General features: G+C 43.3%; 2 protein-coding genes across 11 annotated transcripts in view; one reads left to right on the forward strand and one right to left on the reverse strand.

The window, feature by feature from the left end:
- Positions 1–29: 29 nt before the first annotated feature.
- SYCE3 (synaptonemal complex central element protein 3) lies at positions 30–5407 on the forward strand. Of its 5 annotated transcripts, none has more exons than XM_083420891.1 (3): positions 30–156; positions 3399–3507; positions 5142–5407. In XM_083420891.1, exons 2-3 carry the CDS (start codon positions 3399–3401, stop codon positions 5309–5311), a joined length of 279 nt encoding a protein of 92 aa, XP_083277017.1. In that variant the 5' UTR covers positions 30–156; the 3' UTR covers positions 5312–5407. The 5 variants fall into 5 exon arrangements, with proteins under 5 accessions (XP_083277017.1, XP_083277016.1, XP_083277014.1 ...); XM_083420890.1 differs by having other exon boundaries at positions 45–186; XM_083420888.1 differs by lacking the exon at positions 30–156 and adding an exon at positions 311–335.
- A 10841-nt stretch (positions 5408–16248) lies between these two features.
- ADGRL3 (adhesion G protein-coupled receptor L3) overlaps positions 16249–23599 on the reverse strand; it is a 524012-nt gene continuing 516661 nt past the window's right edge. For 4 of the 6 annotated variants that reach the window (XM_083419414.1, XM_083419412.1, XM_083419411.1 and 1 more), the window contains one exon: positions 16249–16640. In XM_083419414.1, coding sequence (XP_083275540.1) covers positions 16573–16640 — 68 coding nt within the window. In that variant the 3' untranslated portion in view covers positions 16249–16572. Of the gene's footprint in view, positions 16641–23232; positions 23320–23599 lie in introns of all 6 variants that reach the window. The other 2 variants (XM_083419421.1, XM_083419419.1) reach the window with 1 other exon arrangement.

Here is a 23599-nt window from a genome sequence, read left to right on the forward strand (position 1 = left end):
TATAACCATATTCCAATGGCTCCTGCCCCTTCTCCAGCTGCCTAGTCCCTTGCTAGGCCTTTCCTGCCCCCGCCCCCGTCCATTCTAACCGGGCAGCGCTAGGCCTTGGGATTGGCTGGAAGGGAGAAGGGCCAGTGGCGGCTGAGCTGTGCCCAGGTTTGTGTCACTGTCTGCTGAAGGGGGAAGGTAGGAAAGTGGGGGGATGCGGCCTTGGGGGTCGGATGAAGGGAGAGAGGAAAAGGGGCTGCTTGGGGCCAGAGAGAGGGCCATCGAAAGAAGGACGAGGAGAAAGGAAAGGGACAGCGTGTGTTGGTTGTCCACTTGCGTATTGTGAAGTAGGGGAAAATAGGATGGACTACTAATTTTCATCTCCCAGGCTGGGGCGATTAATTGATCAATTAATTACATCTTTATACCGCCCTTTTCCTGATGATCCCAGGCCGGTGGGCAACGGAAAAACACAAAAAGAGAATACAAAATAAACAATAAAAACAAACCAAATACAGCTTGGCCTGGTTGGAGAGAAACGGAAATAGATGTTAGTGAAGGTCCCAGGCGAGCCTCCCTGGAGAGAGCAGCCCACAAAGGGAGCCACCACAGAAAAGGCCTGGCTTTGCCCTCTGGGCCTCTGGGGATGGAGGCCTGGCTAAATGCGAGGGGACATAAAATATAAAGCGCTTCTGAGGCCTCCCTCTCCACTTCTCTGTAGTACGGTGTCCTGGTAAACCAGGCCCTGTGATATTGGGGTGGTATATACATTTTAATAATAATAATAATAATAATAATAATAATAATAATATGGTATGCTGAGGAGGGAAAGCACACCCCACAGGGATAAGGTCTGGCTGCTCCTGACCAGGCCCAGCTGCGCCCAACAATGTATTTCCTTCATAAGAAGCAGTTTAAAATGCTTTGAGGTGTTTTTTGCTTTTTTTTTTTTAATCAAGTGGTGTATAATTTTTAATGGAAATAAAATACGTCTCAAGTTGGGGGGTGGGACTTAGAGACAATGACAATAGAGACTTTAAAAAGACTGGGAACTGTTTATGCTGTATTTACAGAAATGTTGTAAAGAATTGGACTCATTAGTAGGCTTGGAGTAAACACAATTAAGAAAACAAAGGTAAAGGTTAAGAAATAACAACTTGGAAATTAAGCAGAAGCAGCTAATATTCAAATAACCGGAAAGGGAAGTTGAGAGAAGTCATAGGGGGGGGAATATTTGGAATCTTTAATTATTTTTCTTTTATATGATAAATGTGTAGAATATTAAATTGTAAAGCTAATATACCTCCATCTCCCCTGGCTAGTCTTTCAATAATAAGAATTATCATTATCTGAATTTATATCATCATCATCATCGAGTGTACTTGTATGCCACTTTCCCACAGAATCGTGCTCAAAGTGGAATACAACATGCCGGATGAACAGCATGAAATATAGCAATTCAAAAATAATAGGATGAACACTTAAAAATAATCAGCATCGCTGTACCAATTCGGAAGTGTTATTATGGGATGGGATGAAGGGAAGGAGTGGAGAAAGGGGCTTAGGGAGAGAACGGTTGGTAGTTTTAGCAGATGCAATACTGTCTGTACAAAAATTGAAGACAACGGAAATTGGCTGTTGAGAAGCACTTTTTCGAGTGTTCAAAGCACTCCACAATTTCCCCAGTCCTTAAAAAACAATCCTGGAGGGCAGGTATATTTGTCCCTGTATTATAGATGCAGGAGATGAAGTGGAAAGTGGCAAATCCAAAGTCCCATAGCGAGTTCAGAGCTGAAGTTCAAGCCATGGACTCCTTGAATGATCGCTCCGTTTCTGAAACCAGCTGTATTTATTATTTTATTTCAAATATTCATATCTTGCCCTTTCACAATATTAAACAAAATCCATCCTATGGTTTTAAAGATGGGATCATTCAGGCTTTTTGTATTGTGAATGTGTTAGGTAATATGGTTCCCTCTCTGGTCATCTTCCCTTGAAGTGTTTCCAAAAGGAAAGTTTTCTCTAGAACCCGCTGTTCTTGCAGAGATCCCTTATGAAGTCCATACATTAGAGCTTTTATGAGGAACCTTTTGAATCTACCGTGAAACTTGCAGCTTTTCAGCTTTTGTTTTGGATGGCCCTAATTCCCTGGCCCTAATCCAACAATGGCTCTCTGCCGCCTCTCTGCCTGATGCAGGCACTATTTTGGGCAAGATTTCACTTCCACAAGCATAGTATAAAACAAAAACAGTTTGAGATCTGGAGTTTCTGAAGTTAAGCATTTAAATTATTGTCAGCATCATCTTCTTCAAAGTGATTTAGTGTCTATCTTTTTCAGCCCTGATAGATGAATTTATTGTTTAAGCTAGGGTGCCTAACTGGTATTGTAGCCAAAAATTCAAGTATGCACTTAAAATATATTATCGTTGGCACTTGAGGACTACTTACTAGGGAATGCTTGTTTGTTTGCTTGTGACTAATATACTTATTTGATTTTATTCTACATTTACTGTGGTAATTGAGGTTTTCTTTTCCCATGTGCCCACTATTGCACAGCTGTCAAGAGGTATAATTTTGCAATCTGAAGTGTTAGAAGTTAAGTGTTTCGATCTTTACTTTGACACATAAGAAGTGCTCTGATTTTCAGAAGTATTGAATTAATCATTTAAGTTCATTTTCTCTAAACATACTTGTAGCCCCCCCCCCGCAAGTATTTAATATTTTATATCCATTCATCCAAAATTCATTGGGGTGCTTTGCAGTCTTTTTTTGGGGGGGGGGGAAGGGTGAAAATTACAATTTTCTGATTTTGGTCCAGTTGTATAAAGTGTTTACTCAGTCACAACAAGAATGGGAAGGACCTTGCAGACCCTATTCTGGCTTCTGCAGCGGGGTGGAACTATTGGACCCAATCCATAGACTGTGCTAAGACACCAGCTGCATTTAGTTCCTCCTCATGCTCAAATCTTTTGATATGCAATGTTCATTATAAGAACTTGTAACTTTTAAGAACAAAAGATGAGCTCATCTGGTCTAGCCTGAGACCCCTGGGTATAGAGTGGTATATAAATTCTAATAATAATAATAATAATAATAATAATAATAATAATAATAATAATGGCATACTGTTATCAACCACTGAGAACTGGCGCCTGAGTTTGCTTGTTTTCCTACTCGCTGTTGAAGCCTGTGGGCTGGGACTGTCTATTTACTGTTCTTACTGGCCTTAACCTACAGTGAGCTGCCCTGGGACACTTTGCCTGAAGATCAGGGTAGAAATGCTTAAAATATACAAAACGTGCTCTTCTATACCATGCAGTTATTAAAAGAGCGTAAGAACGTTCTGTGTGCTTTAAACTTCGGTTTCACAAAGTTGTACTGCCACTCATCGCTTCCTTCTTCCCTGCTAGATGGCCAAATGTGAACCCTGTGAAAGAAATTACGACAACATGGTAAAAATGCTTGAGGACCTGAACAGGGATTTAGAGAAGCTCCTGGAAGACATGGAAAAACTATCAGGTGTGGTACTATTCCTGCAGAGGATTTATGTGTTGCTAATTATATCCCCCTGGGCCACCAAGGGAGAAATTAGTGTGCAGATTACAATGCTCATCCAGGATCCATTAAATCTGATGTGAGGGTCTGATGCTCATCCACATCTGAGTATAACTAATCAATACATGCAATTAAGAGCTGAATAAGTTCTGTAGTGTCAGGACAGGAACATGCTAAACTGCTTGGGCATATGTCCGTAGAAACTGTAGATTACTTATACAGTTGCTACTGTATAAGTACTATTCATTAGAAAAATTGCTAATTTAAGCACCTTTAAGTATGCTCTCCATTTCTTTCCACAAAGCATTGATTTTTCAGGTCTCACAGAACAGACAATAACAAAACCCCAACGTAACGATTATCCCTTTCAAGATGCTACCATTCTTTTGAATGCTGAGTTCCTAACTATAAGAATAACCAATGGACAGAATTTCTTGTTTTTATAGTATCCTGTCAAATATGACAAGAAAGATTTTCCTGGTAGAATATAATGAATTAGAGCTAAATTACACATTGATTTTTGTGAACATAGATTTGAACCTGCAGGGAGAAGAGCTGTGTGAGGGTGGGTTTCAAACATGGAACTGGGTGGAGAGAGGATTTAAATCTTATCCACCACTTCTCTTCTCTCAGGTTACTTTCTAAAGAGGTTTTTCAGTTCAAGGACAGGTTGTCAAACTACTATAGACTTCAAATGGATTCTTTTTTTAAAAAAAAACAAACCCTTGAATCTTTGTAGAGAGGATTGCAATGGCACAAAGAAAGTCAAATACTGATCGAGCCTCTTGGATAATTAAACAATGCCTCAGAACTTAATCTAGGTTTTGATGTGAGACAATATTTGCAGGAGTTCTATTACAGATTCATTCAAACATTTCCACTAATTAGTACATACTTTTAAAAAAAACCTATTCTCAGCCAGATTGGATAAAAACGGCAAGCTAGCTGTCATAAATACCATTAGGTTGTTCTGCCACCATGGTCTAGTTAACTTGAAAAATAACATTTAAATTACTGAATGTGCCCTATAACAGCGATTCTCAGACTTGGCTGAGATTTGCTGCACAGGTGGGTAGGGGTGATGAAAAGTGTGTGTTGTGGGGGGTTAAGATCACGATGCAAACAGAGCCATCCTCCCGCCATCTGCGAGGATCTTCATTAATCTATAATTTTTTGTGGGCAGGGGGAAGGACAGCTGCTTTTGCTATCATTGCAGTCTGATTTGGGAAAACTCGCTGATTTGTTTTAATAATTCCCTATGCACATTTTTTTTTTTTGGGGGGGGAGATATTCTATTGCTTTTCTAATGCAAGTGTTGGATGAGTGACCCCACCCCACAGATATGTACACCCAGAAGCAGCATGTCATTCTTCCCTGAGGGTCGATGATGTTGTGGAAAGCTGTCAATGAGTAAACTAGTTAGTTATTGCCGTGAGTGCAGCGCTGGTTTGAAACTTAAAAGTGTATTTGAAGAGGTATTTAGTCCCAGAGCTGGCGACTCTTCCGTTTTGTTATCAGTTCCATCTTTTCCTTCTCATCCACGCCACTGCAACAAATCTCATCAAATGAGTGACTCTGCATTTTGCACCCTGTCCCAGTGCAGGCTACATGGATGGCTTATGATATGGTGGTGATGCGTGCTAACCCAGACTTGGCCAACTCTATGAGACGACTGGAAGATGCTTTTCTCACCTGTAAGGAAGAAATGGAGAAGAACTGGCAAGAAATGTTGAAGGAAACGAAGGGTGCTGAACAAAAGCAAGAATGAATGGCTTCTAAACTCCCGGTGGAAATACAAGCCTTGGAAGAGTTGACCTTGACCAATCACTTGGTTCAGTGGTTATTTTAAAATTCATTTTAAAGATATACGTCTGGTGTGTTTCTGTATCAAATTTTCCATATGAGTGAAAACGTATTGGTGCTTTCATTTGTCCATTCACATATATTTCCACCACTGTATCAACCACTGAAAGTAAGGTCTACTCTCAGTTTGGTTTGTTATATTGTCCTATAAAATTAATGCCCCGGGGAGTGAGAGAGAAGAGAAGCTGCAACAGCTTGGGGGAGGGAGATTGATGGCTTGATCTTACACATATTTACACAAAAGCAAGACCTCTGGGCTCACAGAAATTACTCCCAATCACATGTGCACGTGATTGATGCCGTAATTCACAAATGAGGAAGAAAGTGGGAATAGCTTCTACTTGACCACCAGATGGCACTCATGCACAAATAAGATCAGCTCTAGGAAAGCAAGTCCCAGCTTTCTGCTAATGAACAGGTTTTATTTCCTGAAAATATTTGTTTTTAGGGATATAGCCAAACAAAGAGGGGAAGTAGGTAGGAATTCCCCAAAGGACAATATTCTAGAGTTCTCCAAACTAAATATCTTTCTAATGCCGCATTTGGAGATGAATGGTGATGGCATGTGCCTGTTATTAAACTAATAGAAGCCAGCTCTCTTTTAATAGTATCCAATAATGAAGAGACCTTAAGAGTTGTATGCAAGCATTAAGGCTGCTGTTGTATACTTATTATGTGCATCTCTCCCGAGCTCATGCCCCATCTGTAAAAACATTCATATTGCAAAGGCTGCTTCTCTCCCTTCTTTCTTGCGTGAACAAGTATGACATGTTAACATAAATAGCATTAGAGGCTACAAGGCATTTTATACCTCAGCATGTGAAAGACCATAAGGGGTCTAGTGAACTTGGTGGCTAAGTTTGGAATTGAACATAGGTACTCCCAGTCCAACCCTAACCACTATGTTACGTTAAGTAGACAAAATGAGATCATGTTTGCTGCTTTAATCCCTCAGGGGTAGATATAATAGGCAGTTCTCTCTCTTCGTTTGGAATACGTTAGACAGCCATGTGAGGTAACTAGTTTGGAAGGGGGGATATTTAATTTATCTGGCTGGGAATGGGAGGGATATTAAGAGGGAAAACTGAGCAGGGAAAAGTTTAATTTCTTTGGTCAAAACTACCCCATCCCAAAGCTGTTTTATTTTTAAAAGATTGGTATGGACATTACATTACACACATATGCATGCCATGTATTGCTGCGCCGTTGCACATGGATGGCTGGGGTAGGAGAAAAAGCAAATGAGAACTGCTCAGAACATAAAGGGTTAGAATTATTTTCTAAGCTTTAATACATATTCATATCCAATTTTACATACCATTTAACCATCAGTGTATACCATAGTTCCTATAACAATATAGCTTAATACTAAAAGCCCATTTTCTTTTCTTAGGAAAAATTCTCAAATCATGTGCAGTTGCAATTTCCATACCCACAAACCAAAGCATATGTTGGGAAGCTTGAGGGTTATCGTGATCAATTTTTCAAAACTTCTTACCCTATCATACGGTATTCTGAATAAGTGGCAAAATATTGTTCATAAATTTATTTTTTAATGAAACCCCTTAATTGCTCTGACCATCTTACAGAAAAATACAAGTGTGGTGGAATATTCCACATTTATTCAAATATAATTAGGCAATCCAAATCAGGTGGCTAATTTGTATTATTTAGAAAACAGATAAGACATGGATTGACATTGAATTGGCAGACACTGAAGTATCATTAAGAGTCCTGCCTTTTCTTAAACTCATTCCCCAAAGCATTACAAATAATATGAAATCTCTTTATACAGTGTGCTTGTTATGACATGTAAATATCAGCAAACACATTTGTTTGCCCTGTATTCCCTATATTCCTCTTTAATACCAACTATATTTCATCCAGTGTTTTCTAATGAGGATTTGCAGAAATAATGGGAGAGGTGGGAGTCCAAATGATTTCATAGGCTATAACATTTATTTCAAACTGACAGACTGATTTCTGATGCTTGGGTGCAGTTTCAGCTTGAAGGGGTTAAAACCAATCAGCTACCATTTCACCTAATAAATCATTTTATCACGGACTGCAATATTATGAAGCAGGTAACTAGAATATGTATGACCGAGAAGAAGTGACATTGGAGTCTGCAGCAGAATCTAAAGGCTTAGCCTGCAAGATAAATGGAATTTTATTAACACTATCAACAGGTACATTAATGGACAGTTTATGTCTCCCCTTTTCAAACTGAAAACCAATGGTTAGAAATGAGACATGGTTTCACCTGGTATACTGCACATATCAGTGGCAAGTTAAGCCTGACAATTGCATCCCTGCAGAGAGACCGTGTGATTTGGGTGTTGCATTTTTTGCTGGGTACACAGCCTTCTTGACCATTCTGCGTGGCCTTGAGAAAATAATCTTCTCTCAACCTGTGGTGTAGCTAATGGGATGCGCAGGGGGCAGATTGCACTGGGTGGCACTTTGAGAGCGGCACGCCATAGCCCAAGGTGGCGCGCAAGCCCAGGCACCCAGAGACACCAGTGTGTCCCCTGCAAAAGCAGGATGGGGCTGGGTATGCAGTGCGCCTGAGCTGCTGTGTCCCTTCCAGCCCCCCTCCTGCCATTGAGAAGGATGTAAAAGGCCGTCCCCACGAATGGCGTTGGGCTTGCAGGGTGCCTGAGCCGCCATGTCCCTCCAGCTTGTCAACCTTGCGAAGGCAGCCCATCTAGGAGAAGGGAAACTCTGACTCCAAACTGTTGCTGACTTGCGGGATAGCTTCAGGAGAAGAAAAGGCTAACTCTTCACAAATCCATTGTGGAGACAGTTGGAGCAATTAGCCTGGAAACCTATGTCCCCACTGTGGAAGGACGTGTGGATCCAGAATTGGCCTCCACAGCATAGCTGTCAACTGTCCCTTATTTGGTGGGAAAGTCCCTTATCCCAGCGCTGTGTCCCGCTGCTGTCCCTTATTGATGATGTCCTTTAAATTTCCTGGGTTTCAAAGGAAGCAGCTCCTCTCCCTCCCTCCCTGCCGGCCAGGGAGGCTCCAGCTGTGTTGCTTGGCTGCATTGCTCACGCAATAAGGAGTCTAAGAATGACTGGGGGGTGGAGCTTGCATGCCTTGTGCCAATCAAATCGGCCACATTGCCTGGGGACTCACCTTTGCTCAGCGCTTCCCAGCGGAGAGGTGACGGTGGTTTTCCTTGCTGCATCCCCTTTGCCGGGTTGCTGCGCTGTGGGAACCACCGCTTGAGGCTTTGTTTGGCTGCTGGCTGGGCTTTCTGCCTTTGGTTCAGAGTGGCTCAGAAGTTGAACCTACCTGTGTTCAGAAAATCCCTTATTTTGGCTGCTGATCCCTTATTTTTGAGGCTGCTGGTCCCTTATTTTCAAATCTGTAAGTTGACAGCTATGAGCCTCCATAGTCACTTACGGACTGTGTTCATAGAAGACAATCTTACTCAGCTATGAGTGATTGCTAAAGGAGGAGGAGGAAGCAATGATCCTTCCAGCAATTCTTGCAGCTAGACATATTGCTGTGCTTTCCTTTGGCCCACAGAGACCAAGAGGCGGTTCTTGTCGTCTGGGCAGATCAGGACCTCCGTAGGGCACTGCCCAGTCTTGTGCTGCATGGAAGTCCCATCAGTGCTGCCAACACAGTGTTTTGACTTTATCCCAGGAGGCACACCCCATGGTCTCAAGACAAATGGATGCCAGCAACAATAAATCTCCCTCCACCACGTTTCTTCCACTGCACCACAGAACCCATGTCTCTTCACATCACATTTGCCACACTCTTATGCTCAACCCATAACCTTATGATGCAACCTGAAGTACCATGCTCTCTTATCACTTTCTGAAACTGCTTATCTATGACCCCTTCAGCACAAGTTCTACTATGTATACCGCACTGTGTCACAGGTCCCCTGAGCATAGGTATGTGCATCACATTTCACTAGGTTGTGTGCCCAGGGAATTCCATGGTGGAGTTAGTGCTCTACTGTTGTTGTTTAGTTGTTTAGTTGTGTCCGACTCTTTGTGACTCCATGGACCAGAGCACGCCAGGCCCTCCTGTCTTCCACTGCCTCCCTCATGCTGGTAGCTTCAAGAACACTGTCCAACTGTCCTCTGTCGTCCCCTTCTCCTTGTGCCCTCCATCTTTCCCAACATTAGGGTCTTTTCCAGAGAGTCTTCTCTTCTCATGAGGTGGCCAAAGTCTTGGAGCCTCAGCTTCACGATCTGTCCTTCCAGTGAGCACTCAGGGCTGATTTCCTTCAGAATGGATAGGTTTGATCTTCTTGCAGTCCATGGGACTCTCAAGAGTCTCCTCCAGCACCATAATCCAAAAGTATCAATTCTTCGGCGATCAGCCTTCTTTATGGTCCACCTCTCACTTCCATACATCACTACTGGGAAAACCAGAGCTTTAACTATACGGACCTTTGTTGGCAAGGTGATGTCTGCTTTTTAAGATGCTGTCTAGGTTTGTCATTGCTTTTCTCCCAAGATGCAGGCGTCTTTTAATTTCGTGGCTGCTGTCACCATCTGCAGTGATCATGGAGCCCAAGAAAGTAAAATCTCTCACTACCTCCATTTCTTCCCCTCCCCCCTCCCTGCCAGGAGGAGATGGGCCCAGTGGCCATGATCTTCGTTTTTTTGATGTTGAGCTTCAGACCATGCCTGAAGCTCAACATACCATAGTGCTCTACTACAGCGGATAAAAGACAATAGTGTGTTCCTGGCCACAGCCAGCACACCTATGCATCTGAGTAACCCATACACACATACCTGCAGTGATCTTTACTTAGGTTTCTGCTCTCTGAGACTTGTATATTGGCATTAAGAATGAAAACATGCCCTTCATACTTCATATTGCTGCAGGGATCTATAACCCAGGTGTACTTGCAGCAGACATGGTTGCCTCACAGTGATCTTAAAGTTATTCTCTCTCAACCCAGCCTACTTCAAAGAGAAGATAAAACGAAAGGACATAATAGGACAAATGCTTGTAATATCACCCTGAGCTTCCTTTTGGCATAAATATGACTACCCTTCACTGGTATGTTTTGATGCCCCTGTGGAGTGTTCTAGTGCAGTCTAGTCTCCCGTTGTTTATCTATTAATGAGAAAAGTCTGATGACTGAAATCCTAAAGTCTCGGGTAATATTATTTTGTGTGGCCAAGGGGTTTTGAGTGTCCTTTCTTCCACCCCACAAATCACCTCTCCCGTGGTCTGAACTCTGCAGCATTCCTGGGTGTCCATGTTTCCTGAATATCCCATGACACTCTTAGCTTGCCTTTACTGTAAGTATTGGAAGAAGTCAAGCTGTTCGTTGTTATTTTGTTTGAAAAGTGGTCTCCTTACTTTTAAAGAAATCAGCACAGACTTTTTTTGAAGGTGAAATGAAGAACTTCCCTTAAAAACAAAGCCAGCAAGTGCCCCAATCCCAGGGATTCTCCCCGACTTCCTGTGCTTCAATCAAAAATCCATTGGAAGATGTCACAGGACAACGTCTCTCATGTCCTGTGTCCCCCCCCCCTCCAGATCAGAAACATCATCAGCCAGAGAGACCAAAAGGCGCTGGAAACATGTGTAATGGACAGAAAACCACACGTGCCACCCACAGCCTAGTAGCTAAGCTCCACCTTATTGAAAGGATAAAGAAATTCTAAACTGACCTACAAGCGAGGCAGAAAAACAGAAGCCTCTTTTCTTGGGAAATGCAATTTTTGAGAAATTAGAGGACCAGTTTCAGCAGAGCAAAAACCAACCATCGTAGCCAATTAATAAAGCAGCTGCAAACATTTTTTCATCTCCTAAGACTATTAATATTTTTGAAGTGATCTGCAAGTTGCAGTTAGATTACACTAAAAAAAATAAATCCTTTGTCAAATGTTTGCACTGTCTGTGTGTGTGTGTGGTGAGTCTTCGGCAAAGGGAATGTGGTTTCTTCATTTCAAGTGTTATTATTTGATAGCCACAATGTGAAAGTGTTGTTTGTTACAAAAGAAACAAAAACACCGAAACTTTGTAATTGTTACAGTGATAAGCAAACATCATTAATTGAACATTATAGATGAGTCCTTAGTGAAATAAGAACACTTTATAAATTAAGAATTGTTTCCTCAAATAATTATTTCCCATGTTCAAATAGTCAGAGTGATTTCATCTTTAATTGGCTTTTCATTCAAAGGATGAACATTGCATGGATGGGAAATGATTTCAGGGCTGTCTTATGTAAATTACCTGCACAGAATAACTATTCACGAGGTTACTAGGAGAAAACCATCCCTGCCAGAGTCCTTGTGACACTGGATGAAAATTTTCCGCATCATTAGCATCCAGTGGGAGAGGAGGTTGGATAGGCTAATAGAAAATGTTATTTAATTGCTATTATCTAATTCTGCTCCTGCTGAGGTTAGCAGTAGCCACCTCCTTTAATCTTCAAGGAGCATCAATTCCACTCTGATTGGATTCACAATGTATGCGCCTGTGCATTTTACTCAAAGGTAAATCTCACAAATTTCAAGGTGGTTTACTGTCAGATAAATGTGCGTAGGGTTGCAGTCGTAAACTGCTAACTTGCTTGTGTTTGTGTTGCCATGCACATATACACAAAGTCAAAGGGTAATTTCAGGCCATTTCTGTTTTGGTCATCTACCCGATGACATCCTGCATCTGAAAGACAACGGTGGAGTAGTGATCTGTACAGATATCTTTTCTATGAAAGGCATCCAGGACCAGATCATGCGAGAAAGCCTATAGGAACATAATAAGCTGTCTTCCGCTGAATCAGACCATTGGTCCATTTGGTTCAGTATTTGACTGAAACCCCAGGGTTTCATGACCAGGGGTCCTTCACAGCTGTACCTGCAGATTCTGGGAACTGAACCACCTGGGACCTTGTCCGCACTCCTACACTGTGCAGCCACCCTACCTTCTTCGAATACGGACATAATGTTCATTTGTATTTACATAGCCACAAACAAAGAGGATAGGATGAGCCATCTCAGGAACAGAACACCAAGAAGAACACCTGAAAAAAATCTTAAAATGACATCACTGTGTGAAATAGGAACATATAATGATGGATGAAAAATATCAGCGCCATAGTCAGCTACACATCTGTTGGCATCCATCTGTCTCAATGGACTATGTCTCCAGGAGTGACCAGGTGCAAGCCTGGGTTGTGTGTATGGAGGTCCTGGGCTGCCCACACAGCAAGACCACCCTCTCGGCCATGAAGACAAAACAAGAGCAACATCTGTGTGGGCAAGCCAGTGCTAGAGTGTGTCCAGGTGTCCTGTATGGATAATCACTGATGCAGCAGGCGTCTCACTTACGCCTTTCCCCCAGGTAGATTATAGGCACTCATGATCTATGTGGGCATAAATAATGACGTTTATGGAGAAATAAATGGCCCAGTTGTTACTCAATCTAAAATACATATATGTGGGCATTTTGGGGGAGTTCTTTTGGGGCCTTGTGGAGAGGGATGTTGTTTATTCAAATCGATTGCTTTGTCAGAGCTTACTAGTAGGTCACACCATTATTAAACCATTAATTGGTTTGGGAATTATATCAGATTGCTTGAAGTTGCTTTAAATCTCATCATATGTCAGTTGCTTGGAGTTGCTTTATTTTCAAACAGTCCATCTTATGTGCTTTGTTTTCTATAAGCTTTTCTAGTGCCATCCCATAATATCATTAAGCTTCGTAAAATAACAAGCCGAGGGATTCCTTCCAGTCACAATCTTCAGCCTGTGGCTTTTGCTGGAGAAGTTTTATGTCCTGTTCCTCTGGGTTGCTGTTGAGCAAATTTGAAGCTTGATTGGGGAACCCAACGAGTGCTGGAGCAACGGCCAAGATTTGGCATGATACACCCTGGCATTCAATGGACCCCAAAATTAACACATTGAGCAGAAAGGATGTAAATAAATACACCTATTTTGGAAACTCCCAACCCCACGGAACTAAACCGAGTCTCTTTATTTAAAGATGGCCTCATTTCTAACCTTTGTAATTTCCCAACATATACCAGAGCAGCTTTGGTTTGCCCCAAAAGTTATGAAGTCTGATTATACAATGGTGGAAAGACTAAGTAGCCAGCGTGGAAGTGGAGGCCAGGAATGATCACCCAGTCCAGAGGTGCTTAGAAGCACTGTTCCCAGTTCCACTTCCAAACAACTTTTCCAGTACAAGGCATTACAACTTGCCTTCCCCCTTTCCCAAAGGAGGTTCCAAAAGGGGTTGCCTTCTGCCCTATATAATACAGTATTCTCCTGTGTTTCCATGTAAAATGTACTTTGTCCTGTGTTTCTGCACTCCTCTCTCCAGGGGAGACAACTTGAGTAAAATATGGGGGGGGGGAGGTAAGCCCCGCCACTCATAATCAATCAAATGATGGGGCACATCCACACCATTTGAAAGTCAATGCCCATCAACTTGGGGGTGGTGGTGGCCCCCTTAATTTTTTATTGGGGGGCCAAGGGACCGTGGCTTCTAGGAGCTGGCTCCTATGTGGCCCCTCTCACGGCCAAGTTAGGGATCCTCTCCAAAAGTATGCGCGTGAAAGGTCATATATTTAAGCTCTGGGTGGCAAAGCACAGAAAGGTTTACAAATTTTGTGTGTGTGTTTGTGTGTAGGAGTGAGTGAGAATTTCCAGAGGCTGCAAGACATTGTAATGGATTGCTTTGAAGTCATTTCAACACCAGATTGGGGGGGGGGCATAGCTGTCAACCGCCCCTTATTTGGCGGGAAAGTCCCTTATCCCAGCACCGTGTTCTGCTGCTGTCCCTTGTTCATGATGTCCCTTAAATTTCCCGGGTTTCAAAGGAAGCAGCTCCTCTCCCTCCCTCCCTGCCGGCCAGAGAGGAGGGAGGCTCCAACTGTGTTGCTTGGCTGCGTTGCTCACCCAATAAGGAGTCTAAGAACGACTGGGAGGGTGGAGCTTGCATGCCTTGTGCCGATCAAATCGGCCGCGTTGCCTGGGGACTCGCCTTTGCTCAGCGCTTCCCAGCGGAGAGGTGACGGTGGTTTTCCTTGCTGCATCCCCTTTGCCGGGTCGCTGCGCTGTGGGAAGCATGAAGCTTGAGGCTTTGTTTGGCTGCTGGCTGGGCTTTCTGCCTTTGGCTCGGAGGGGCTCAGAAGTCGAACATACCTGTGCTCTGAAAATCCCTTATTTGGCTGCTGATCCCTTATTTTTGAGGCTGCTGGTCCCTTATTTTCAAATCTGTAAGTTGACAGCGATGGGTGGGGGGGATTCACCCACCCTGCCCTGCCCTGTATTTTGCCAGAACAAAGGTGGCAACCCTGACCTATAGTTGCTGTTGGATCAGATCATTCCCCAGTCCTTTCTCTCACTTGCTTTTATGTGCAGGCTAGGCTTTGGCCCTCGTCTCTCGCCTTACTTGGTTTCGTTTTGCGTTATTTGGGGTTTGAGAACCCAATGCCTGAACACGGAACGTTCCTCCCATTTCTCCATCTCTCCCAACTGCTGTGTTCACTGCAAACTAAACACCGGTTTCACAGCACTTCAGATCAGCTCAAACATGGCTCATTAAAGTTAAGCTAATTCATCAACCCCCTTCTGCCTCTGGAATGCTCTTCAAAGCAGTTGTGGCATAAATCTTGGTGGAATGTGCACATCTTCCCCTTCAGCACATGGTTTGTGCTCATGGTTTTACATACATGACCTTGCTTCCAATCCTCTTTGCACCTGAAAAGGTTTCTGGGTTGACATGGTGCTTGGCTTGTAGTTGGTGCATAGCCCACAATTCCCCCTGAAATCCTGCAACTTTTTATAACCCTACTGTTCAGGGGTGGGTGTGTTGTGCCTCTTGTCTGCCATAGGGCAAGAGAGCAACTCCAGATGGCATTAATGCAGTCACATTAGATAATAATGCATCACAGAGCAACGAATAAAGTGGATTGATGTGTGGGCGGTGCAGTATAAATCGATCACATGTTGCAAAACATGCCCACAAAAAGCATCAGTCTAGAGGGGCCCTGACTCAACCAGGCATCTGGATGCAAAGCATTTCTTCTGTGGGAACAGCTCTTGTTTGGGGCTGAAACAAGTGGCACCTGCCAAAAACCGCTGCCCCGTATCCCTCTATAAGGATGAGCAACTTTCCCCAAAGCATTCTCCATGTTAACACAGAATGGATCTGAGCAGTTCCGTCCCCAAACTGGGGGAGAGATAATTTTCCTTGTTCTTCCTCTTGCTTTGGACATAGGTAAAGAAACCTTTAAAGATTATTTTAACCTCCCTTGCAAGCCTGAGCTCGATCTGAGCTTCACTCTGAGAAGATGCTGCATCATGATGTGGCAGCATTCCTTGCAGCTTTGCAAAGGGGAACAAGATTACTGCCTCCACTAATCATGTTCCTGCTGCTATCCACTTGGGAATTAAGGGGAAAGGGGGGCATTTGGAGGGGGGGTGTGGGGGTGTGCAGGTGAGAGCCAGCCAACTCAATTTTTATTCCAGGCCAGGGAGAACTTGGGGCATTTGTTTTGTCTGCCTCTCTTTTGAAGTGGACTTCAGTAAGACTCCCAACATCCATTCTCAGATCCAAGCCTGGAGATGTCCACTGGCACCCCTGTCCTGGAACCTGCACCACAAGGAGGGCTATTTCCACACACTGTATCCCGTACTCTCTGTATCAGAGAGTGGGGAAATCTGCTAGACCTGGCACCAATGTCCATTTGCATGAGAACATCTCATCCGGCATGTGGCAAAAAGCAAAGAATCACTTCCACATCCCGTCTGCCACGCAGAGCAATGTGCAGAAGAGTACGAGGGCTTGATAAATTCTCGTACATCTCAGTTGCACTCTGAAGCTATAAATGAACCCGAACCTTTGTAACAGAAAATATTCACACTTTAATGTATAAATAAACGGAAATAATCCCAAGGTTCCTTGCTTATGTTACACTTTTCAAATTGCACATACACACATCTGTTAACTATGTCCTTTCAGAGATGATTTTACACATCTAGTCGGTTTAATGCATGGCAGCAGTGTGTGTGTGTGTGTGTGTGTGTGTGTGCACGCACATGGGTGTGTGTGAAACAGAGAGAACGAGAACACATGCACACAATGCACACATGTGCACACACACACACACACACACACATGCGGAGCACAAGATCCACCCAGGGATTTTACAAATCTTTCTGATATCAGATGATGCTGTCTTCCATCAGAATTCTTCGAAAGACTGGTTCATGTCTTACTGCAGTTCCGTGATCTAAGAAAAAAAACCACACAAGATGAATTGCATAATCAAGTAAATGTACATGCATTTTTATGTTATGTAAAAGAGACAAAACATGAAAACCAAAACAGAAGAAATATAGTCCAAGAACTGCATTCAAATTAGGTTCAAAAACTCAAACTGAAAAGACTCCTCTTGATGGTTGTGAGCTTCTGGAGAATCTCAAATCTTCCTCTTCCCTGAGGGTGACACGAGGTGGCCCCTTGCTTGATATGACAGATGAGAGAACAAGGCTGACTCACTCTGCGCATGGAATTGTTAGACCACGCTGCAGGTCTCCAAGAAGAGAATTATTTCCCAGCTCTGTAGTGTAGATACTTTCTAACCTAGAGATGCTGCGGGTTTGAATGTGGGAACGCAAGCAAACAAAAGATGCGTTCTACCACCAGACAACTCCATTTAGTGCTACAACCAGTGCTTTTTCCCCCCTAAAAAAATGTTTAGGGGTACTCTCATTTTGACTCAATAAAATCGCCATTTTATAGTTCAAATGGGGGAAAATAAATACAGCAAATGGACAAAAGTACAAAGATTCACAAAACGTTTCGGGGCATGCATACCCCTGCATCTCCCCAGAAAAAAAGCACTGGCTACAGCCATCTTTCTTTCTACTCTGGCACATCCAGACTAGCAGTCATCACGCTTCATTTTAGTTCCCCCTCCTGCTGGGGCAATGGCACCAATTTCCCATTAGAAAGAACGAAAGGCTCCAGTGATAAGAGACTGAGCAAAACCGCGATTGGGAAGTGGAAGAGTGAGAGATTTCTGTCCAGACCACACTCAGAAACACAAGACACAATGCTGAAAGATCACCAGGTTGCAGGAGGGATTGTACTTAGGTTAATAGGAATTTGGATTTTCTACTGACGTTGAGATTTAATGTTTGGGATTTAAAAAAAGAAGAAATCAGTCTCGGATAGTGAAAAACCCATTACAGAACTCTATTCATTTAGCAGTTAGATGCAACACACTTGGAGTCTTGCAACAGGAGCGGCTTTTTTTGACAGATGCAAGCTGGGAGCATGGAGCCACACCAGTGTACCAACGGCACAACGTCTGTAACTGGTGCAGGGGAATAAAGCAAGTGAAAGAATTTACCAAGCACCTGACCAGGCAGCCACTTGTAAGCAGGAGTAAAACCTTTGCTCTTTTTTGCTGTCACCGTGGCTGGCTTTGTGACAGCTTTACAAAATGAAGAGAAAGGAGACGTGCCTAACTGTGAAGGTTTTATGTCCGTGTTTCTCTAAGAGCAGCCCTGCCACAATTTCAAGAACAGAACGGGATGAAATAATAAACACTGAGAGCTGAAAGGTAAGAGACGCAAAAGGCTCAAGAGTTATATGTTGGCTAAAAGGCACAGGAAGCAGCTGAGGGAATGAAGAGAAAAGACCAGTGATTTTAGCGGGAGGAAGCACAGAACCAATTGCTGTCTTCAATTTCAGGAATAGGCTCAATTAAAGTACAACGAAAGCCCTGGAACCAGAACTCAGGCAGTGAATAACAAAGCAACAGAGTATACATTCATTTGAAATAGCAGTAATAATACTGAGTATTGGCTGTTGTCACGAATGGAGGATGTGTACACCACCATTAAACGCAGCCATATTTCCATTCAGCTCTCAGTCCTTTCATCTCTACTGCCCCTCGGTGGTCATTTTAGTCCCCAGTGGAGAAACATGTAGTCCATCAGAGGTCTGAGCATACAAATTCCTGATCATAAGATAGGTTTCTCGTAGTTGCTTTTAAAATAAACTACTGTGGAGGGAGTAAGGGGCACGGGTGGCGCTGTGGGTTAAACCACAGAGCCTAGGACTTGCCGATCGGAAGGTTGGCGGTTCGAATCCCCGTGACAGGGTGAGCTCCCGTTGCTCGGTCCCTGCTCCTGCCAACCTAGCAGTTCGAAAGCACGTCAAAGTGCAAGTAGATAAATAGGTACCGCTCTGGCGGGAAGGTAAACGGCGTTTTCATGACCCGGAAGCTGTACACCGGCTCCCTCGGCCAATAAAGCGAGATGAGCGCCGCAACCCCAGAGTCAGTCACGACTGGACCTAATGGTCAGGGGTTCTTTTACCTTTACCTTTACTATGGAGGAAAGCCAACATGATGCCCTGCAGATGACTTTAGACTCCAGCTTCCATCAGCCCCAGTGAGCATGGCCAGCAAGATACTCTTAAGGCCAGACGTGCTCTATGTGGGTCTGCCCTTGAGTCTGATCCAGGAAGCTCCAGCTAGTGCAAAATGCTGCAGCTAGACTGGTGATGGGAACAAACTACCACAAAAACATGGCACCTGTGTTAAGAGGCCTACACTGGTTTCCCGTCTGCTACAAGGCCAGCTTTGAGGTTCTTGTACTAGTTTAGAAACCGCTGAAGAATTTAGGCCCAGGATACTTTAAGGGCTGCCTTACCCCGCATGCCCCACGTAATCACTGAGACCGTTGCAGGGGAGTACTCTTAGTAGTTCCCTTTGGGCCAGAAACGTGGATCATGACAATACGGAGTAATGGCTTAGGCGTTGTGGGCCCAACTCTATGGGACCCTCCCCTACCCCACAAGAAGTTTGATAGGCATCGTTCCTACTGAGTTTTAGATGCCTCATCAAAACTGTTTTATTTCAGGAGGCCCCTGAATCTTGAATGCTTCTCAGGTGCTCTTTAAAAAAAGAAAAAAAATCTCTAGGTTTAATTGACGCTTGACCAGAAACCAGGAAGACCAAAACTTGAAGACGGAATGGAGGAAATTTATAAGTTACCTTGGAGACCATTGTAAACAGTTAAAATCATTAGTGGGATTGGAATAACACTTGTAATGTAACGAGAACTATGGATGCAATGGAAATATAAAAATTTGGATTATTATAAAAAGATGCAGAAGAAAAGGTTTAACAATAGGACCCATGGAGGGGGAGCTGGGAAGCCCAAAGGTTCGTCGGAATCTTGGTTTCCTTTTGGAATGTGTTGTAGTATGATTGTAAACTTTATTATGTAAAACCAAATAAATATATTTGTGGAAAAATAATAATTTATGCTTGAAGTTTTGCATATTGTGCATTTTATTGATGTAAGAAATTTTGAGTTCTACATGCTGAAAAGCAGGATATAGATGTTTCAAACAAACAAAACAAAACAAAACAAAACAAAACAAAACAAAACAAAACAAAACAAAACAAAACAACAAACAAAGATGATGAAGAAGAACTAGAGGGTGCCATATTGGTTACCCCGGCACAGGGGTCAATTTTTATTCGGATTACACCATGCTAGGAGGGGAGTATTAACCCTTCCCTCCCCATCCATGATCTTGACAGTGGGAACGAACGGGAGCTTCCACCCCCCAAGTCTCATAACCCAATGTAGGGGGTATTTATCAGGATCATGGCTTTGGGTGGATGGATTAAACATACCCATCCTGAATGCTGACATAAAATCTGATCCAGTTCTCGCTGTCACTTTTAGCATCATGTTTGGCTTGACTCTCATACTGCCAAACCTGGAAAGTGCTTTGGTCTGTATGTGTCTTTGGCTTGTATTTCCGTCTAGTGTTTCTACCCTTGTAGAAGACAGTTCTTCTCACTCAGCTGGCCATCTGCTACAGCAAATTGATTTGTACAACCAACGGCTGGGATTTCCCCCTGGCAGCGAGTGACACACACCAGCAATTGCTGCCTACAGTGGCGATGTCATGAGTCCTTGCCCCTCCCTTCCCAATACTCTTTTGCAAAGTGCATGTAAAATATGGTGCACCTCCCACTGGCAGACACTGCTTCCCCACTCTTCGCCCCACGCTGCACTCAGATCGTCTGTGGGTTAACAATACGGTAGGCAATTCACCAAAGCAGAGTTGTGATGTTGCCACTGCTGCTGCACATCGCAGCAGCAAAATAGTGTTAACATCTCCCACCTCACCCACCAAACAAAGATGTTCCTGTGCTATTTCTATTCAGTGTAAGCCAACCCCTCTCTCTCTACAGATGATGACATTCATTGTGCAGCTCCCTTACTTATGAATCTGTTAAGTTGTGGGTGGACATATCAGACGACACAGCGATTCTTCAAACAGCTCTTGTTTATTCACAGGCCAGAACAGAACTGAACTGAAGGGTTCAGCCAGCCTGCTTATATAGAGCTCCACTAGAACGCAACCGTAACCACTTTCTGTAACTATCCAATCACTGAACATCACTTTCAATCCCTTATTTGCATATGTGGACCTGAGTGAAAACTATCTACAGTATCCCCCTGCTGGCCCAGGGTGAGAACTTCAGTACATAACAGAATCCAAATTCACTTCCGCCTGCCCTCGCCACCCCACACCCCATCGCTCACTCCAGCCCTGGTATGACTATTTTGGACCACAAAGAAGACACTGTTGGGCAGGCCCACAACATGTGAATCAAAGTGCCATTCATTTTTGGCATAAACCTCGTTTCCTTTTCAAATTGCTTCTGGGGACAAGTCCCCAGAAGATGAGTTTCTGCTACATTAATCTCCAACCGAGATAAAGTGTGGATGTTTCAGTATGCTGCTTTCTGCTGACCCTGAATCAGTGGGCTCTTCATTTCCTTATTCCAGACCTCCCTTATTGTCCAAAATATTATTCTACTAACATCATGTCAGGGAATTGGAGGCAGAGAAGGGGGAGAGAATGGGAACTTATCAAGACAAAGCTCCGTTAATTAGCAGCTGCTCTTCCTCGGAGGAGGAAGGTGACAAAAGGCTGTCAGGAGGCAATGAATCTGAGAGGGGGGAGCCACTTCCGGGGCCCAGCCACTCTCGTAACAGAGGAAGGAAGGGGGTTGGTCTCAGGAAATGGATATGCTGGGGAAGACGGAAAGCCCTTTCAGTCGAGGCAACTGACTTGCCATGATGGAGACGTACTTTTTGAACACTTGTAAATAGATAGAAGGAAACAATAAATCTCTGTAAATATGGTTGGATTCCTGGACTCTTATCTCCGCTAGCACTCACAACTCATTTCTGACACATGAGTTTGACCAAACTGTGGGAGGCAGTGGAAGACAGGAGTGCCTGGCGTGCTCTGGTCCAGGGGGTCACAAAGAGTTGGGCACGACTAAACAACAACAACAAATTATTCTGTGATGGGAATGTTGTTGGGCTGGGCACCTCAAAGTTACTTCAAAGGCTAACAGGAGACTTGGACACTCTACAGTGGGCTGTGGTCTAAGCCTCTGAGCCTCTTGGGTTTCCTCATTGAAAGGTTGGCGGTTTGAATTCCCATGACGGGGTAAGATCCCATTGCTCTGTCCCAGCTCCTGCCAACAGTTTGAAAGCACGCCTGTGCAAGTAGATAAATAGGTACCACTGTGGCGGGAAGGTAAACAGCGTTTCCATGCACTCTGGCTTCCGTCACGGTGTTTCGTTGCACCAGAAGCGGTTTAGTCATGCTGGCCACATGACCCAGAAAGCTGTCTATGGACAAACACTGGCTCCCTGGGCCTGACAGTGAGATGAGTGCCGCAACCCCATAGTCGCCTTTGACTGGACTTAACTGTCCTGGGGTCCTTTACCTTTTTACAGTGGGCATAGATTGTTGTTGTTCTTAACATTTCTTAGTTGCTTTCTACAAAAATGTCTCAGAGCTACTTAACAATATAAAATACATTGCCCGACTGTGAGTCGTGAAGGCTGCTCCCTGCACGGCCCTTTCCACCTGGCCTAGGGGGCAGGGCCCACACTCACCAGCTCTGCTAAAGAGGCTCCTGGGGAGACCAGAGCGACAAACCCAAACTATTGGATTCTTTTGCCCCATCTTTTTGTGCCTGCCAAACAGCAGTGTCATGCTTATGATAATATTTTATTCTCTTGATAATTAGGCTGTTTTATAAATGTGCATTTTACATTTGACTTCACTTGGGATTTTTTTTTTTAATGTTTAAGAACTTTTTTGGTTAACTTTGTTTATGTTAAATATGTATGCTGTAGTTGACCTCCTTTGTAATGCTTTATTTTGAAATCTTTAAGATACTATTTTAATTTTCTGTTCATTATGTTGCTTTGACTGTGTACTCTACATTTGACTTTATTCAGATTGCATTATTGATGTTTTAATATGCTGTAAATCGCTTTGAGATTAAAAATATATATATATAAAGCGGTATAGAAATGAAATAAAAAAAAATAGGTAAAAATTCAGTTAAAAATTAGACCCCACCCATTTTATTGCTAGATCTGAGGGCATGTGAAGTGAAAGACTATGGAGCCTTCAGATCCCTGCCTTTTCTGGTCCTGAGCAGCTTATACATTAAATGACACATGCCCTACTGGTAGATGTCACCTCAGGGACCGGGGTTTTTAAAGCTTTTTTAAGCACATGGTTCCAGTCATCGGGACAGCGCAGGCAAACAACATTCCAAAGAATGACATTAACCAGAAACTGAATTTAGTTTGTGCTTATAAAAGATGTTCATGGTATAATGATAGAGGGGAGAATCCCCAAGGACTGGAGTTAAAAGGAGCAGGTTGACTAGACAATATCTGAGAGCCCACTGTATTCAGGGAAAGGCTAAATGGATGTCTATGGGTAAGAGGTGTACGTCATACAAGTACCTTGAGTTCCATGTTGTGGAGTGTACCCAGAAGTATTCTCAAAATTGACCGATGGGGTGAGTGGCATATACACATTGATTTTCAGATCTAGAAAGGTATAGTGCAAGAGGAAGACAGGAACATGTAAAGATAACTGATGAATAAATGGTGATTAAAAAAACCTGTAGAAAAACTGACTATCATTATTGCATTTTTTAATAAAAAAAACTGTACAAAAAGCAATCTTAGATCAGGTTTTTATTTTAAGACAATCTCCACAACTAATGATTACCTGGCAACTTCACCACCGACTATATCAAGTGTGTTTCAGCGAATCCATCGGGCTCTGTTAACTCCCTGCTATCCAAACCGCCAATCTTAAAACACT

This window comes from Podarcis tiliguerta, assembly GCF_965153285.1.
Source record: "Podarcis tiliguerta genome assembly, chromosome: 17".
In the NCBI taxonomy this organism is placed as follows: domain Eukaryota; kingdom Metazoa; phylum Chordata; class Lepidosauria; order Squamata; family Lacertidae; genus Podarcis; species Podarcis tiliguerta.